This window comes from Amblyomma americanum, chromosome 1, assembly GCF_052857255.1.
Source record: "Amblyomma americanum isolate KBUSLIRL-KWMA chromosome 1, ASM5285725v1, whole genome shotgun sequence".
Lineage (NCBI taxonomy): Eukaryota > Metazoa > Arthropoda > Arachnida > Ixodida > Ixodidae > Amblyomma > Amblyomma americanum.
Genome location: NC_135497.1, coordinates 463,198,102 through 463,215,855, shown reverse-complemented (window position 1 = coordinate 463,215,855; position 17,754 = coordinate 463,198,102). Strand labels below are relative to the sequence as shown.

Here is a 17,754-nt window from a genome sequence, read left to right as displayed (position 1 = left end):
CTACAGGGCTAAGACGCGCCATATTCCCTCCGTTGGCCACGATGTCGAGATCCTTCATTTTTCGAGCATGTTCGCTCGCTTTTTCCTCTGCCTCACGGACCTCCCGTCTCTTTTGAGCCAGCCGAAGCTCTTCTTTTTCTTTCTGCTCGCACAATTCGCGTCTTTCTTGAGCCAACCGCAGCTCTTCTTTTTCTTACTTGCGTCCAACAATCGTTTCCAAAGCCTCGTCGACCTCCTCAGTAGTCACCTCCTCCTGTCGCATATCCTCGAAAATTTCTTTTCTTCCTTTCGCAGAACGTAGCGAAATCCCCAGCGTCCTGCACTTTTAACTTCTCCATCGTGAGTTCCACCATGCGTTAGCAAGCCCACTAAAACAAAAGGCCTAACTTGAAGTAGACAAAGCAGTTTCCCTAAATCAATTTCCCAGACAACAAGAATCCGCACCTAGCATCTGCGTGTGCTAGTACGGTCTGGCGAAATGAACAGAAAACATTGGGCACTCACCCTGCCAAGGTATAGCTGACGCCTGTCAGTCCCGTAGCTTCCGAGGACCGTTGAAGCCGGTAACTTCACGTGGACATCCCACCGCTGCCACAAGTTGTTGGGATTCAGGCAGCGTGACTGGGCCGGAGAAGAGACGAGGACGATCGGAGGAAGAAAACTAGGAGAACTTTATACAGGAGCTATTTACATTATGTACAAGTACGGGAAACTGAGAGTGCTCCTCAGTTCTCAGTGAAGAGAGCTTCTTAGGAGTCAGGAGTCTCTGATACCTCTGAAGAAGGGGGCTTTCTCCTGGTATCAAACCAGCAGCTTTTTAAATACTCTTCGTATTCCCCAGATCCGTAGCTGCGGAATATAGTTCGAAGAATGATGTCCAATCACACGATGGCATTGATGGTACCACCCAAGGCAGGGTGGTCCTGATGTTTCTTCGCAGCTCGGTCGAGGGAAAGGGAACAGGACCCGGTCGCGTTGTCGTCCCCGCGGCCTCCAGTTCGCCGCGCACGTGCGTCCGGACCGCGCCCATGTTGACCCGGAGGGCACCTGCATGACACAGGAATGCAGGCTGTCTCCTGGCAGGTGTCGAAAGATCTTGTACTAGTGACAGGAACGCGGAAGCTCTGTCGAAGGTGCGGCACTCTGGCAATTGTTCAAATCCAGCGTGACTGAAGGGGACCACAATGATACCGCACTTCGTCGTGGCGAGGACCGGAACTAATACGCTTATGGTCGTCGCTGGCATTCCTGTTGAACACGTGGGGAGGCTATTGCCATCGCTGCTTCCGGCATTCCTGTTTGAACAGTGGGGACGCTATTGTCGTCGTTGCCTCCGGCAGTCCTACAGTCACGTCTCCCCCAGAGGGCTCACCCACCCTCGCGGGGGTCTTCAGGGAATCCTAGGACCCCATGCCCAACTTCGCCGAATTCCACAGCAGGAAGGAAGCGCGAGCACAACAGCGCCTGTTTTTTTTTTGAAGGTTTATCTTCATTGCCTGTTTGCCCCCCCCCCCCCCCCCCCCCTTCCCCCTTTTTTCGCAGATGGTACATTTTTTATACTTGTTCTGTGTGCGATTGTAGATATGCAATCAAATTCCCCCCCCCCTCTTTTTTTTTGTCAAGAAGCCCAGAGCCGCCCTAGTGTCATGTGCGCATGCGATGTATTCACCTATATATTGATATCTGTTACGGAAAATAAAGCTAGTTGTTAGTAGCATTCGTCTTTGTCGTGTCTCTCTCCCGTGCTCGTCTCTTTTGCGCTACATCTTTTTTCAATGGTATGTCACCGCCTGGCCCAGCAACAAGTTTAATTGTACCCCGTTTGTGGCCCCTTTCGGTAGCGCATCAGGGCCCAACGCGCGAGCCTTCCGCACGGTTTACGAAGGCGGGTTAGTCATATCAATGCCATGTGGTCGGTTTCGACCGTGAACCTGGTTCCGTCTACGTACATCTAGAATTTTCGTAGTGCGTTGATGATTGCCAAGCATTCTTTCTCCGTCTCAGAGCAGTTGCGCTCGGCCGGCGTCAGCGCACGGCTGGCAAATGCCACGGGTCGGAGTTCGTCCTCCATCTGGAGTAACTCTGCGCTCACTCCTAAGTCGCAGGCATCTGTCTGGATCACAAAAGGCCTGCTTAGGTCTGGCAGTTTAAGTGACGCGGTGTCGGCGAGGGCCTGAGCCAGTTGACGAAAACTCGTCTGCTCTTCCTCACCCCATTCCCAAGGGGCTGCCTTCCTTAAAAACTTTGGCAGGGGGACTTGCAGGCGTATGCAGTTGGGAATGAACTGGCGGTAGTAGCCGAACACCCCGAGAAAGCGGCGCACGGCCTTCACGTTGTTTGGCGCTGGAAATTCCAGGATCGAGCGAAGCTTCTCCCGGTCCGGGGACGCCTGTCCGCGCCGCACGCGGTAGCCGAGTAGGCTAACTTCCGCTCTGCATCGATGCGCTTTGGGGGGGTAGGGGGGGGGGGGGTTAATGTGAGGCCTGCGGCTCTTAGCTTTTTCAGGACATCCTCGAGATGATCGACGTGTTCCTCGAAGGTACTGGAGTAGATGACGGTGTCGTCCAGGTAGGCGAGGGCGTGATGCCATTTGGTGTCGCCGAGAACACGGTCATTCAGCCGCTGAAAGGTGCTCGGGCTTCCGGACAAATTGAAGGGCATCCTAACGAATTCATTGAGGCCCTTGTTGCATGTGAATGCCGTTTTGCACTCGTCTCCTGGTCGCACCTCTACTTGGAGAAAGCCTTAGCTAGCATCCAGAGTAGAAAAATATCTCTCTCCGAAAAGGTTTGAAACGATATCGTCGATGCTTGGAAAGAGGTACGCGTCCTTCTGTGTGACTGCATTCAATCGCCTGTGGTCCACGCACAAGCGTGAGCTACCGTTCTTTTTAGGGACGAGTACGACTGGGAATCCCATCGACTCGTTGAGCGACGAACAATTCCCGCATCGAGCAGCTCTTGCAGCGCCTTGTCAATCGCCTGCCGTTTGGTGGGGCTGACCGGTCTGAGATAGGATTTCCAAGGCTGTGCGTCCCCTGTTTCGATGCGATGTTGCACCAGTTTTGTGCAGCCGGGCTGGTCCGTAAATATCACCTCGAAGTCGCTTATAAACGAGAAAAGCGGCCGCGCTCACGCTCCGTCAAGTCACCCGCGGTTGCGAGGAGACCGTGTAAGCTACTGACTCCAGCGACTTTGCGGGTTGGGGGGGGGGAGAATTTTTCTTTCGGGAGGCATTCCTCCTCTCCACTTCGGCTTTTGACATCCGAGCAGTCGCGGCGGGCGTGGTAGCCAACGGCTTGAGTGGCGCGAACGAGTGTTCCCGGTAGCCGCCGTTGCCGACGTCAAATACGATTCCCGATTTTGATAAAAGATATCTCGAACAGCGTCAACTGACGGGCTCGTTGGTTTCTCATGGTGTTTTCGCAGCGCAAGAAGACGAGGATGAAGGAACACAGAACAAGCGCTCGTTTTTCTTTGTTCTGTATTCCTTTGTCCGCGCCTAATTGCGCTGGTAAAGCACCAAGAAATCTCGTCCAAGAATGACGGGGCTCGTGAGTAGAGGCATGTGAATGAAGCGATGTCGTCATCGACGCTGATTCCAACGCACGACAAGGCGCGCATCACCGCTGGAGCACGCCTCTGCGCGCGCGAGTTGGAGGGGCGGGTTGCGCTTTCGCAGCCGAATGCTGTTCCGTCCCTGAGAGACGACTTCGTCTCCGATGAGCTACGTGCTCGCGCCAGTGTCGAGTAGTGCTTTGAATTTAAATCCTGCGATTGCAAGTTCTATGAGCGGGGTACTCGCACTGCTCGGCGTTCCGACCCTGAACAGCGAAGGGGGCCGCGATTGCAGCTGCATCGCACGGTTCTGCCACGGTCGCCGGCGCTACTACCGGCGGCCTGCCTCGTTTTCCGGCCCGGTACGGCACGCCCGTGCAGTGTGACACATTTGGCCACAGTTGAAGCAGCGCACAGAGTTCCGTGCATGGGACAGGGATGGACGAGGCTGCTCTCGCCCACGGCCATCCGTGAGCGCGTTCCAAACCGGCATTGCCACGCGGTGACGCTGTTCCTCTGGAGGCGTAACCCCTTCGTGATCGTTTGGCAGAGCTTGGGAATCTCTGTCGGGCGGTTGGCGAGAGGCTGACCAGACTCCCGGCCGTGTGACCTCTGCTGCCCTAAGCCCGTATGAGTAGGGATCCAAGGCGTGATACGAGACTTCGAAAAGCGCGCACTGAGCCGGTGCCCGAGCGGATTCGCTTCGTAGGCGGGTGCTGCCGTTCCAGGCGCAGCTGGGCTCTAGTGATTCCGATGGAGATAGTGGGGGCTGGTGCGCGCGGGATGCCGAGATTTCGGCTCGTACCCGGCGCGCTTCCACAGCGAGCTCGTTCAAGTCTCCGCAGTGATTTCCTCGCAGATAGAGAGCAATCATGGTGTCGCTCTGTAGGACTACCCTTTCCACTCGCTCCGCATTAGAAACTACGTGTTCGGCGTAGTCGTATAGCTCCTGCATCGCCCTGACGTACTCGACCAGAGATTCGTCAGGGGCTTGCATGCGCAGCGCCAACTCCCGCCGCATCCGCAGCTGGTAGTCGTAAGGCAGGCACTCCTGCCTGAACATCCTGCGGTAATCGGCCACCGTGTTCGCGGTGTGGCCGTCCAACCGGTGCCGCCGAGCGGCCTGTTCGACGAGCGCAACGGGGATCACTCTAAGAAGCATATCATGCTCGCTGGTGCCTGTTGTCTGACCGTACTGGTCGAGAGCCAGCAAAAAGTGGTTAGCGCTCGTTTGATCGCTGTAGCCACTGTACTTGGGGATTGGAGTTCCGATCCGCGGGCTGGGATGTGCGGGTTGCAGCGATTGCTGTATCGCGCTGGCCAGAACTTCGGCGAGATTTGCCGCGTTTGCTTGTGTCTCGCTTGTAGGAGCCGTGATGAGCGGTGAAGTCGTCGCATGTGGCGCGGTCTCGGTTGTGCGTTTGGCAGGTGTGAGCTGAAGGGCGCTGTGCCCGCCTGTTCCCAGGTGGCACGCGCCGATGGTGGATGAGCACCAACGCTTGGCATGCTGGTACCGTGGTATCCGGCGGAGGTTTCCGGCGTCCACGATGTTGCCCACGTTGCGCCTGCGGCGGTGTACAGTACCGTCTCTTGAGCTCATTCCGCTGCTGGAGTGCCTGGGGCAGGGCGTTCCCTAGACCCCTGGCCGAGCTCTGTGAGCCACATCAGATGAGGCAGTGTACACTGCGAATCCGCCATGTTCGTCTGGAGCGAGTTGCTCGAGCGCGTCTGCGCGTGAGAGCCACGTTGAGGCGCCAGTGGAGGGGTTTCTTACTAGGCTGTTGAGCCTCCTTAGAGGTCTAGGCCACGAACTCCGAGCTCCCTGTATCGCACACCACGCCTGGCCGGTCTCACGGCGGCGCAGCGGAAATGCGAAATACGAACACAACACGGAAGAGGACGCTTTTCCCCTGCCCTCCCCCCCCCCCCAAACGCTTATTGGTCTCTTCCAAAATCGTTGGCTGCTAGATGCTTGATCTGCGACCCTTGCCGTGTGGCTGACGGGGCAAGATGGCGACAACAAAAAGGGAAGAAGGTAGGTGATTACCTGACGTCCTCTCGCTGTCACTGCTCGCTGTGGTCTCTCCCGGCCACGGCCGGTACCCGCCGATCTCGACGCACTTGCCCTTTGTCACTTTCGGCCAATCAGCGACAGCTCCAGTGGCGCCTGGCGGTGCGCGCTTGCGTCCGATTTCAGGAAGGAGGCGGCGCAGCGCTCTGGAGCTGACCTTCTGGCTACTCGCCCGTGAGGAAGGAGGAAAGCTTCCGCTTTCCTGCGTCTCCAAGGCGCACCTCGCCGCCAAGGAAGGATACGGCACTTCGAAACTCCCACGTTTATCTTATGGTCACATCTGAAGACAGTCACAATATAGCAATAGCACCAAGTGCAAATGGTTCAACATTTATTTTTTTCCAGGAAGTGTCTGGAGGCCAAAAAAACCGTTGCATAGCAGTATTAGTAACATCATAATCTATTTAAACTGACATGTTACGTCTTAATGGCAACAGTAAATGCAAGTTTTATACAAGATTCTGAGCACTGAAGTTGTAGCATGTAAACAACACAACTCAAACATCATACGTAACAGAATACATTTCATGGACGTTGCAAAAATATTGTACAATCAATTTGGTGAAATGAAGCACAAGAACAGAGAGAAAGAAAAATACATAAAAAAGTGTAACAAAACAAAGTATTACCAGAACATAGCAATTACAAAAACGACCTTTAACCTCCTCTACTCAATCCTAATGTGTGTCTATTTTTGTTTAACATAAGTGGGAAGTTATGTGATAGGGCTTGATATTTATAAAATGTTCGGAACTGTGGGATTTTCCAGAAATCTCTATTTCTTGTGGTTACGTATGTGTCACGTTGCTGCTGAAATGCTAATGGCAATTCTAATAAGTTTCATGCCGCATAAATATACAGGATGTATGTGCTACTTTTTAGATTTCATCATGCTTTCACTGCTTCCTTATCTCTCGTTCCATAACGTGTTGACCTGATTTGAATAAGTAATGACATGTTTTTTGTGCAGTATATTTTTCTGTTGCTTTTTTGTTATCATTTTTTGTGTACGCTTCATTTCCTCATTGTATTTTCTAATGATTTTTTTATGTATGTTGCCTGCTGCCCTGCAATCTAGGGGCCGAGGGGCATGTTAAGCCACAATTTCTGGCTTTTTTCTCTCGACCCTCACCATGTATACACGAGAAAATAAAATTGATTTGAATTGAATTTAATGTTGATTGATTCTTGTAGGGAGGAAAACTAAAGTGTTTTCAATAGGCGAAATTCCTAAATATCCTCAACACGAAGTATTTCAAATATCCTGAAGGTACTTGTGGTAGTGGCCATTGGTTCCCTGTTCGCAATATGACGAATTATTCGCTTTTGTATTGTTAGATGCCTGTTTAAATTTCTCTTAGTTGTTGTGCCCCAAAACCAACCTATATTAATTTAGATGGCAATTAAATAATGCTTGATATATCTGAAGTTTGACTTTCAAAGAAAGTATGCTGCGGCAGTGTGATACAGCTCCTTTAAATGAAGAGAGTTTTCTGCGTAGATAATTGTTAGGAGTATCCCAGCCTAAGCTAGAAGAGAAGTATACTCCAAGAATTTTGTGGTCGTCAACAACTTCTATTTCTAGACTTTCGAAATGATTTGTAAGGTTTGTTTTAACTTCTTTATTCCTAGCTCGAAAAATCATTGCTTTTGTTTCGGCTGCATTAATCATCAGTAGGTTCGCTTTGGACCAAACAGAATGTTTTGCAAGTACTCTTTTACATCTCAGTATTACTATATCTATGTTTGTTCCAGAAATAAGTAAAGTGCTGTGGTCAGCACAGTTGATAAATTCTGTTGAACTATCTATGTCTTCAATGTCATTTATATAGGCGTTGAATAATAGCGGACCAAGGACGCTGCCTTGCGGGACTACATATCTAATTGGTAGAATCACTGAATTGTGGCTGTTTAAGTGCACAAACTGAGCTCTGTTTTCAAGGTATGTTTTGAGTATATCTAAGAACTTTCCGCGGATTCCATAAGATTGGAATTTACTGATTATATTTGGTGGTTCAGGTAGTCAAACGCGCTGCGCTAAAATAAAAAAAAATCGCAAGTGTGAACATGCTACTTTTTATGTTTTGCAAATACGTTCTTTTACTATTAAAAGGGCCATATTTGTCGAGCCCTTTTTCCTAAAGACGGATTGCGCGTCACATCGAACGTTATGTCTATCAAAGAACCCAGCAATTCTAACAGAGATTGTCTTTTCTGGTGCTTTCGAGGAGACTGGAAGAATAGATATTGGTCGATAATTTGTTGGCAAGTTGCGATCTTCGCTTTTAAACACAACTGACGTTCTAGCTATTCTCATTGCATCTGAAAATTTTTCAAGATCTGTTACTAAGTTAAATATACTTATTTATTTATACTTCAAATGCCCCTTGGACATGGGTTTTAGGTGAGGGGTAGGCGGCTTCACAGACGATTTCAAGGGTGGGTGGCTTCACAAGAAGAAATTAGCAATGGCTGTGCTGAGATTTGTCGCACTGGAGTGATGAACCGCTTCTTCAGACAGATAATTCCAGTCTTTGGCTGTTTGTGGAAAAAACGAGTGAAGGCGTGGTGCGTGTGAGCAGAGGGTATACAGACTTGGAATGAGTGGTCCGGGATGAATGGCGGTGAGCGCTGTTATCAATTAGAAAATGATAGAACTTGTGGTATAGAACGAGCCTGGCTATCTTGCGTCGAGTTTTTAGATTGCAAAGATGTGCATTAGATTTTAGAGCTGTGACACTACAATAGGAAGAATGGTCATGAAAAATAAATCGAGCTGCCGGGTTTTGGATAGATTTAATAGAGTTAGAAAGATTAGTCTGATGAGGGTCCCAAACTGAGCATCCAGATTCTAGCTTTAGTCTTATAAGGGCTTTGTAAGCAAGGGGTTTTACGGAAGAGGTGCAGAATTTAAGATTTCGCCTCAGAAAGCGGAGAGTGCGGTTAGCCTCATTAGATATTTTCACTATGTGAGAGGACCACGGAAGATTCTGTGTTAAAATAAGTCCTAGATATTCAGACGATGACGCAGAGTATATTACTGTGCTACCAAAAAAACACGTGGGCACTACAAGAGAATGGCGGCGGTGGAAAGTAATAAATGACGTTTTGATGACATTTAGACACATTGACGATGTTTTACGCCATTTTCTACTGTTTGTAAGTCGCGTTGAAGAAAGAGAGCATCTGAAATATCGTTAATCGGTCGGTATATAACACAATCATCATCAAACAAACGTATGTTAGAAGATATATCGTTAGGGAGATCATTGATGTAGATTAAAAAGAGCAGTGGGCCGAGAACGGAACCCTGAGGCACACCAGAAATCACAGGACACAGCTGAGAGGAATGGTTATTTTCGAAAACGAACTGATGACGGCCGATCCAAAAACTACGTAGCCAGTTATAGACTAAGGGATGAAGATTTAGGCGTGAAAGTTTCAAGAAAAGTTGAATATGGGGAACTTTGTTAAAAGCTTTCTCGAACTCTAAAATCAGTGAATGTAGAGGCATGTAGAACTCTAGGTGGGAGCTGCTGTCGTTCATGAAAAGTGATAGATGTGTACGGCAATGTAAATTCTTAAGGAATCCATGCTGACTGGAATGAAAAAAGTTGTTACAAACAAGAAAATTTATGATTTGGCTAAAAATGATATGCTCCATCAACTTGGAACAAACGCTAGTAATGGAAATTGGTCGGTAGTCAAGACATGATGATCCTTTTTTAGGAACTGGAATGACCTTACCTGTTTTCCAGTCCAGCGGCAGCACTCCAGACCTAAGAGACTTGAAAAATGTACAAGTACAGGCGTTATTATGCTCAAGACGTATTTGACAGTAACAAGAAAATTCAAACAGCGCTAGACAGCTGGGCAAGAAAGCGGAGGAGACAACGACGGGGCTGTTTGTCTCCTCTTTTTGGTCCTGTTGTCTAGCGCTGTTTGAATTTTCTTGCTACCATGAAACACCAACTCGCCCAATCTGCTGTCCTTCTACAATATTTGACGGGTTTTATCTGAAGATTATCGGTGTCTAACACCTTGCTGTTTGGTGAAGCCATAACTGTACTGTCGCGACCAATTTGAAGGTGATCGCGCGAGCATCGACCGGCTCGCCTTTCAAGATGCATAGCGACCGATTTCGGAACTGCGAAGATAAAGATTGCGCTGCCTTCTTCTGCTCGTAGGCTCTTCCGGGCTACAAAAGACACCCCTACGACTAACTCACCACGTCTTTTTTGCATTGGTTCCCCTTTCCTGGCAATCGTGTGTGCCCGTCGTTGCTGCATGTCTCGGATAACAATGACGCCTGTGTGCAAAATATGATAAGGTGATCTGAATGAATTTGAAGGTTATCTCGCGAAGGGTGACGAATCTTTAAGACAAGATCAATGCCAACCGGCCCCGATGCTCGGGGAAAGGAAGCGCTTTATGGTATTGACATATTTGCATCAGATTTCTCACAATCTGAAAAGAATTGGACAGCGCGCAAACGCAACTGACGTATTTTTGGCTTCAAAGAAACTTTCCTCATTTTGCAAGATTGCAAAAACCAGCAACAACAGAACATGTGGATGCACCACTCGGAATCAGAAGCCGTATGTGACATGCTTTGAAGGTGTCGTATACAAAATACGGTTATCGTGCGGGGGTCATTACATCGGCCAGACGGGGAGGTGCCTCAATCAGCGATTGATGGAACACGCACTCGACGTCAAGAACGGGAAAGATAAATCACTTGTTCACCACATTCGTTCATGCGAATCTAAAACGTGCAAACCAATTTTAAAGAAAAATATTGCTGTGCTACAAAAAGTAGCGACATGATCACACGATTAATAATTGAAGCTGAAAGGATAAATGCTTCGGGCGAGACATGTGTAAGCACTCCCTCTATCTTTTTATGTGATAAAGAAGTCTTGTTTCTGAGGCAACGGTACTGTTAGCACAAGTGATTACGTGTCTTTGATGTATATATATCTTGCATGTGTGAAATAAAATTTGTTGGAAGTTAGCGCTCGTGTTGTTCGTTTCTTCTCTGTGTCCTGTCTACTCTGCGATATAGTGTTGCCTGATCATGCACCAACAAGCCCAAAAAGCCACCCTTTTGAACATCTTTTTGTGGCACATTTTTACTACACAAATTCAGAATTATGATAGCTTCCCTTGCCCTATGGCTACTCAATTAAGAACAGCTATCATATTACCAACAATATTGTCTCGGCTTCGCTTCATCTTTTTGTATATTCTTTTTTAATTGTTTTTGCTATAATCGGGCTCTGTTTTTCTGTTCTCACAGGTTTCGATAACACCGTCACTCTCTTCAACAGCCCGCATGCGTCGGACTGGTCATTCATAGAAAAAAAAACATTGCCGCGGTGTCCTGACCTCAATATGATTGAGAATATTTAGGGAAATGTGAAAGCTAATGTGGCTCGCGTGCATCCGGACACAGGGGTCCAGAAATATTGTGCCAAGCAGCAGAAGCTAAATGAAATTTGTTTCGTGGAGACCTGGATATTGTAGAGTCGCTCTACGCATCGTTGCCCAGAAGAGCTCCAAAGACAAGGAGGAGACCCTATCAAGTATTGGAGGCAGGTCGATACGTTTCTGAAGCGGGCAGTATCGACCGACCTTAGACTGCATGCTGTTGAAAAGTGCAGCGTGCAGAGAAATATTCTTTTTTGCAGTGTTAAAGTATTCACCTATGTTATGCCTTAGCACTTTTTGACTTTTTATAGCAGCTTTTGTGACCGCAGGAAGAGATTAGAAACGAACGGCAGTGTTAAACACCGGAGGTGTCCTCGTTTTCGAGGACACCTCAACCGGGCCATGGGTAAAGGGGTATAGAAGGGAGTGAACAAAAGGATGGAGAAATTGCGTAGTGAAGGGCACAGGTACAGCTACGGGGGCACTTGAGAGAACTTTCGTGCTGTTAATGACGTTTAATAATTGATTTTTAATCGGGTGACTTAAGCAACCTCAATTATGAGTCGTCAGTTATCGTCACCCCCCCCCCCCCCCCTCTACCCCGCCCCATTCAGGTATGGCCCACTAAGAAAAGTGACAAAGGCGACACCACGCCTTCACTTCTTGATTTTCCTCCATTCACTCTTTTGCTGCCGAAAATTCAGGTGCGCAGTAAAAGTGAAGTATAGGGGCCCACCTATGCAGCAGGATAGAGAAAGCACCTTTCCATCCTATGATCCCCTACCTTTAACGGTTTTCGGTGCCGCATTTTTCTGGACGCTGCCGCAGTCGCAGCAATTTTCTGCTGATCAACCATATATTTCTTTACGTTAATAATTTCGAACACCTGGGGAGCTTTAACATGCACTGACCGCGCAAAGCTAATAGGTACGACATTCTGCTGTACAAAGGAGGAATTAAGAAAAATGAGAACTCCGACGACAACGTTACTGCCATGAGAGCCCGCTCTTTGTATAAGAGCCTGAGGGCAAACGAAGCTAGCTTAATCTCATCTCTGAAAGGTGAAAAAAAAAATGCTGCGCAAGGTTGGCATTTCTAGCATGGGTTGACGCTCGCACGATTACCTTTCAACTGATTGCGTCCATTCCCACAGTATACAGAAGAATACGACAAGTGCCTTCTCCCCACTGCCCTCTGACGCGTAAGAAAATAACGAAAAGTTGCGACTTGCTACAAGGGGGGGGGGGGGGGGGTGAAAGCTGCTCAAGGAACAGCGAAAATAGAGAGCGAAGCTTGATTGATGTTTCCCTCGTCACGCAAGGTGATGACGTAACGTGGCGCGCGCTGCTATTTGTTTCGGTCGCCGCTCAAGCGATCACCTTCAAATTGATCGCCACTGTACTGTAGTCTTCAGACTCATCGTTTGACTGTAAGAATATGATGTCAATGATGGTGTCTCCGTGATTTCTGTTTTCGGTGGGCTCGATTTCCGTTTGGATTGGGAGAGCGATATTAACGAAGAAATGATTTAAGTAGTCAGCGACTTCCTTGCCGCCAAGTTCACGGCCATTCATCATTAAATTGTCTACGGGAAAAGTTTTGTTTCCACGACCGAGAACACTGTTGATTACTTTCCATGCAGCATTGGTGCGCTGCTCAGTGATATTAGCAAAGATTTGTTCATAATAGGTAAACTTCGTGCGCTGCAGCTCTGCAGTCAGTTCATTCCGAAGGTTTTTAAACTGTTTCAAAGTTTTATTCAATCATGCATGTAAAAAGGATCGATAAAGGCGGTTTTTACTGAAGCGAACAAGTACAAACTGCGCGAACAAGACGGGACGTAAGGCACACAAATCCGTCCCGTCTTTTTCGCGCAGTTGTACTCATTCGCTTCATTATGAACCAATTAGCACGCCCAGAACGTCCTTCTTCGGTTTTTACTTGTCTTTTTTATAATTTCTTTAGTCACCCATGTTTTTCTCGCTTTCTTAGAGTGTTTAAGTGCTTTTAATGGTAAATGTTTTTCATTGATATGTGCCAAAAGCTTGATAAATTCATCTAAGCTTTATCCGCGTTCCCTTTGTTTTTACTCGTGAGCAATGGTGGCATAATATTTCTTGTCTGAACAGCTCTAAACTATTTTCAGTGACGCACTGAGTAGTGAAACATTTCTTTTGCCTTTTTCTGGTATTGAATCTACGTAGTGCGCAAAGAAAACCGGGCAATGGTCACTGATGTCCGATGAAATTGTGCCTGCACTGTGTATGGTTGTATCAATGTTCGTTATCAAAAGATCAAGTACTGAGGATGTGGAACGTGAAATGCGTGTTGGTGTTAGAATTACATTTGCCAAACCAAACGAAAGCAATTGCTTATTAAATTCACGTGCAGAATGGCTATCTTCTAAAAAATTGATATTCAAATCACCCCCACTAACCATTATCAGGTTAATTTTTGACAAGAACTGTAAAAACAACTTGTATAAATCAGGAAAGCGCATAACGTTTCCGTTTGGTGGGCGGTATACAACAGAAATTAATTGGCTTTTATTCTGAACTGTGAGCATTTCAGCACCATCAGTCACGATACTGAATTCTGTGAGAATTTCACATTTATTTTGACCCGAAACAAGTATCGTCACACCACCGCCTGGTCTACTGAAACGATTAAGAAAAAAGGTCTCGTACCCATCTATTTCCAACACAGGGCAAATGTTTGAATACCATGTCTCTGAAATCATTATCACATCAAACTTAAAATAAAATTGCTGAAACAAAAGGATGATATCAGCTTGTTTATGTTTAGCCGAACGTGCATAGATATGCGAGACAGATTCACAAAAAACGATGCTGAATGTAGAAATTTGAGGGTAACACCAGTTCGCGATAGTCCATTTTGAATTTTTTTCTTGTTGGTACAAGAAACTAAGCCTGTTCACATTTTACTCATTATCAGTGAATGAGGAAGCAACCCTACCTTGCACGGAAAATATTTTGTCGAAGTCAACTTCAGTAAGGGATTGAACAGCCGGCGTGATATCGGCTTGTTTTGCTAATATCTTCCCGCTGCTTGTCCAGACAGATTTCCAGCTATTTTCGTACTTTTTTCGTCATAAACAATACTTGCTGCTGTTGATATAGTGAATAGTTCGGTAGTTGTTTTATTGAGGAAGTAAGGTGGAATACATTCCAAAGGTGTGCGAATGCATAAAAAACTCAGTTCAACTTTAAAACTTTTACTTTAGTTTTCTTATGAACAGCGTCGGGTCCTAAAGTTCATTGTGTAACAAAACTAAAAACACCGCTAATTTTTACGCAAACCACACAGAAAGACCAGACAGGACAGCGCCCGTCCTGTCTAGTCTTTCTGTGTGGTCCGTGGAAAAATTAGCGCTGGTTTTATTTTGCTACACAACGTTACACCAACTAGCCCCAGCAAGAGGTACTGTTATCCTAAAGTTCAACGTCCGTTTCACGTTTCTGGGGGGAAAATGATGTCTTTGCTGGAAAAGCTTCGAAGAGTGCCAGTGACGGGTGTATAAGTGGATTCCAGTTTTTTCTAAACAATTAGGGAGCATACCGCTAACTGCTAATTCAATTTTACCAATTCAAGTGTCATCGATGCGGCATCTTGGGTTGCGAGTAGCGCGGGCAGATTTGAAGTAAACTTCTTGAAGTTGCTATGCTTGCTTGGACTAAAATATCAGTTGTGCGGCAGTTGGCTGCGTCAAGTTAAAAGCAAGCGGGGCCACGTCAGTCACAGGCGAACAGAGCGATTTAGTTTTTTTTTTGGTCCTGTGACTTGGACTTAAGTTTTCTTTTCTTTTCTTTCGGGCACACATGCAGAAGGACCGCCAAAAAGAGCACAGCAGAAGCAGAAGCCCAGCCAATGCGGGAACAAGAATGAAGATGCGAAGCTCCCCAAGAAGCAAGTCGACGGTTATCGATTACTAAAATGGAACAATAAAAAAAGATGCCGCCATCCAAAAACTGTATATTTAACAGCTTCTTTTTGTAATTTATATCAGCGAAAAAGCTCTCACAAGTTTTGCAACCATTTTGAGAAATATCTGTCGATTATCAGACTTCATTCATCCTGGCATGTGAGGCCACTAATCGCAGAAGATGTCTTCTCACTCATCGCGTTTCACGAGTCCATTCATTAAATGTTGTGTTGCGGAGCACTGTGAATTTCAGAGGAAATTTAAGCTTGAACGACATTTCTTCCGTGGGTAAGTGGGAGGGTTTACAGCTTCGACGACGGCAGCAATAACGATATATACACGCGTAGCCTAGACTACAGCTCGAATGCTACGAGCAACAGTGTAAGTTACCCTATCAGAGGCTATGCGCACTACTGAGTACATATCAGCTCTTTCTTAGAGACGTCTGCATTCGTATAGAACTCGAGTCTCCAGTGAACACCGGCCGCATTCAGGACCATCGAACAGAATTCCTCAGTGACAAAAAGCAGACAGTTGTAAAAGCTTTTCTTGTTACCAAAACCAAATGTTAAGCACGAGACAAAATTATAAGGTCAAGAAATTTGATGTCTCTGCCTTTTTCGAGACTGTCCAACTTTAAACATCTGATTTAATTTATTGCGATGTTTATTCCCACAGGGCTCTAAAGGGTATGAAATGAGGGATGATGAGGATGCTTAAATAAATGAAAAAAGGTTGGCCAGCGGAGTAATGCAGCACGTGGTTTACGCAAAACGCGTACAGGCGCTAAAAGACGAAGACAAGCACACTCAAGACAGGACAAGCGCCAACTTCCAACTAAGTTTATTCATAGAAAAAAACCGCTTAATAACCACACCAGCAGGCAAAGATAGACGCAAAACAAAAAAACACGCAGTGACAGAGCATAGGAACACGTGCCAAAAGGATCAAGCAATGATTAGAACTCTGATAATGACCCACTGAGAAACCTAATCTCTTCTTCTGAGAGCGAGACAGATGGCTTGCTTATGCAGATATGACCCCTCTGCTTGATGTAATAAGCTTATATGATTTCACGCTCTAATTTGTCTTTAGACCTTGCGATGAATTTGGTGTTTTCAAAACCTGGACGACACTTGCAGCTTTTGCAGTGAGTGGCCATGTGGCTCCCATAACCATTTTTATCGCGATCTTGTGCTGCCTCACTCTTTCATTGTAGCATTGACCTGTCTGGCCAATATATTGCAGACCGCAGCTAGAGGCACGGCATACACAATGTCAGTAGTGCAAACAGTGGCGCGGATTTGGTGATTAGTTTTGCTCTGCCTAACCATTCTTGCTTTGTTCAAAGTGCACACGAGTACACGTAGTTCTGGTGTGCTCCAATGGAACTGCAGAGGTCTGTCCACAAAGCTGGGAGAGCTCAAATCTCGACTTCGCATGAATAAGCTCGAGGTGTGGGCCCTGCTACTGCAGGAGACCAATGCCTTGCAATCCATTCCGGGCTTTAATGGATACATGTCTCCTTCAATGAACGACCGTCGTGTGCACACTGGTTCCCCTCCGGGAAAGGCGGCGGTGTACATTGATGCACGTTTTCCTCAAGTTCGATTTTCTGTAGAAAACTGGTGAACATCATATCAAGAGCGAGTCGCAGGGCTGTGAAGCTTTCCAGGGCAACTGTTGTGGTCGTATCATACTATGTAAGACCCGCCGGTGGAGCGCCCTCCCGCATTATTAACACTACGACTACAATACCCAGCTGGCCTGTTTTAGTCGGTGGTAACTTTAATACCCCTCATCCGGGCTGGGGATACCGCTCTTCATGCCTCCGTGGTAGGCGTGTGCGGGACGCATTCGCGGATGCCCTGGTTGTTTTACTCAACCATCCAGATTCAGCAACGCAGACTGGGCGCCATGCTCGCAGTCCAACACATGCTCCGGACATAAAGTGGTGGTCAGGACCCGGGACTCCATCGTGGCACCTGGATCCAGACTGCTGGGGTAGTGACCACCATCCTATCATCATCGGTCTCCATTCATCAAGGGCCCACCGATTACGCCGTAGGTGTTCTGTGGTCAGTTGGGACACGTTTCGCACCACAATTCATCTACACTACTTGTGGACTGCATACAAACTGGCTGAGTAAGGCTACTGCTGTCACCCGGACGGACGTGAATCGCCCGGCGCCGGATGTTGGTCTGCTTAACCTGTGGGCTGCTCGCCGACAAGCGGAGATGGCAGCTTCCCGAGACCCGACTTCTGCGCAAGCACAGTCAAGGCTGAATTATCTTACTGCCAAGGCTGGCAGATATGAACGCGATCTCTCGCGACGGCAGTGGCATGCGTGGTGAGAGCAGTTCTCGACAGTCATCTAATGCTGCTCTCTGGTGAACGTTTCGTGCAATGGAACATGGTTCCCTTCGTCTTGACGCAGCGGCCACAGCATGCTTCGCAGCTAACTTAGCTCCGGATGATTTCGCCAGAGAGGCGGCGCGGAAGTTTTTCCCCAAGTATGATGTATTGCCTCCAAGGATCATAGAAGCCCCCTTGGCTGCCATTCCAGCATATGTCAATACGCTCCCATCTACAGCCGACGCCGAGGGAATTGCAAGCCCATTTTCAATGCCCGAGATGCTTGCAGCAATAGGCGAGGCCCGTAGGAAGAGTGAGCCCGGTCCAGACTCCATCCCGTACGAGGTTTACAAGAGCTTAAGTTCCACTGTACTGCCTCAATTCCTCGCCACCATTA

The 17,754-nt window shown here is 47.4% G+C and overlaps 1 protein-coding gene across 4 annotated transcripts in view; it reads left to right on the top strand.

Annotated features, from left to right (window-relative positions):
• The window catches only part of LOC144116039 (organic cation transporter protein-like), a 402,188-nt gene extending 387,138 nt beyond the window's left edge, over positions 1-15,050 (top strand). For 2 of the 4 annotated variants that reach the window (XM_077650706.1, XM_077650705.1), the window contains one exon: positions 14,904-15,040. In XM_077650706.1, the coding sequence (XP_077506832.1) occupies positions 14,904-15,011 (108 nt within the window). In that variant the 3' untranslated portion in view covers positions 15,012-15,040. Of the gene's footprint in view, positions 1-14,903 lie in introns of all 4 variants that reach the window. The other 2 variants (XR_013311687.1, XM_077650703.1) reach the window with 2 other exon arrangements.
• Positions 15,051-17,754: the final 2,704 nt, after the last annotated feature.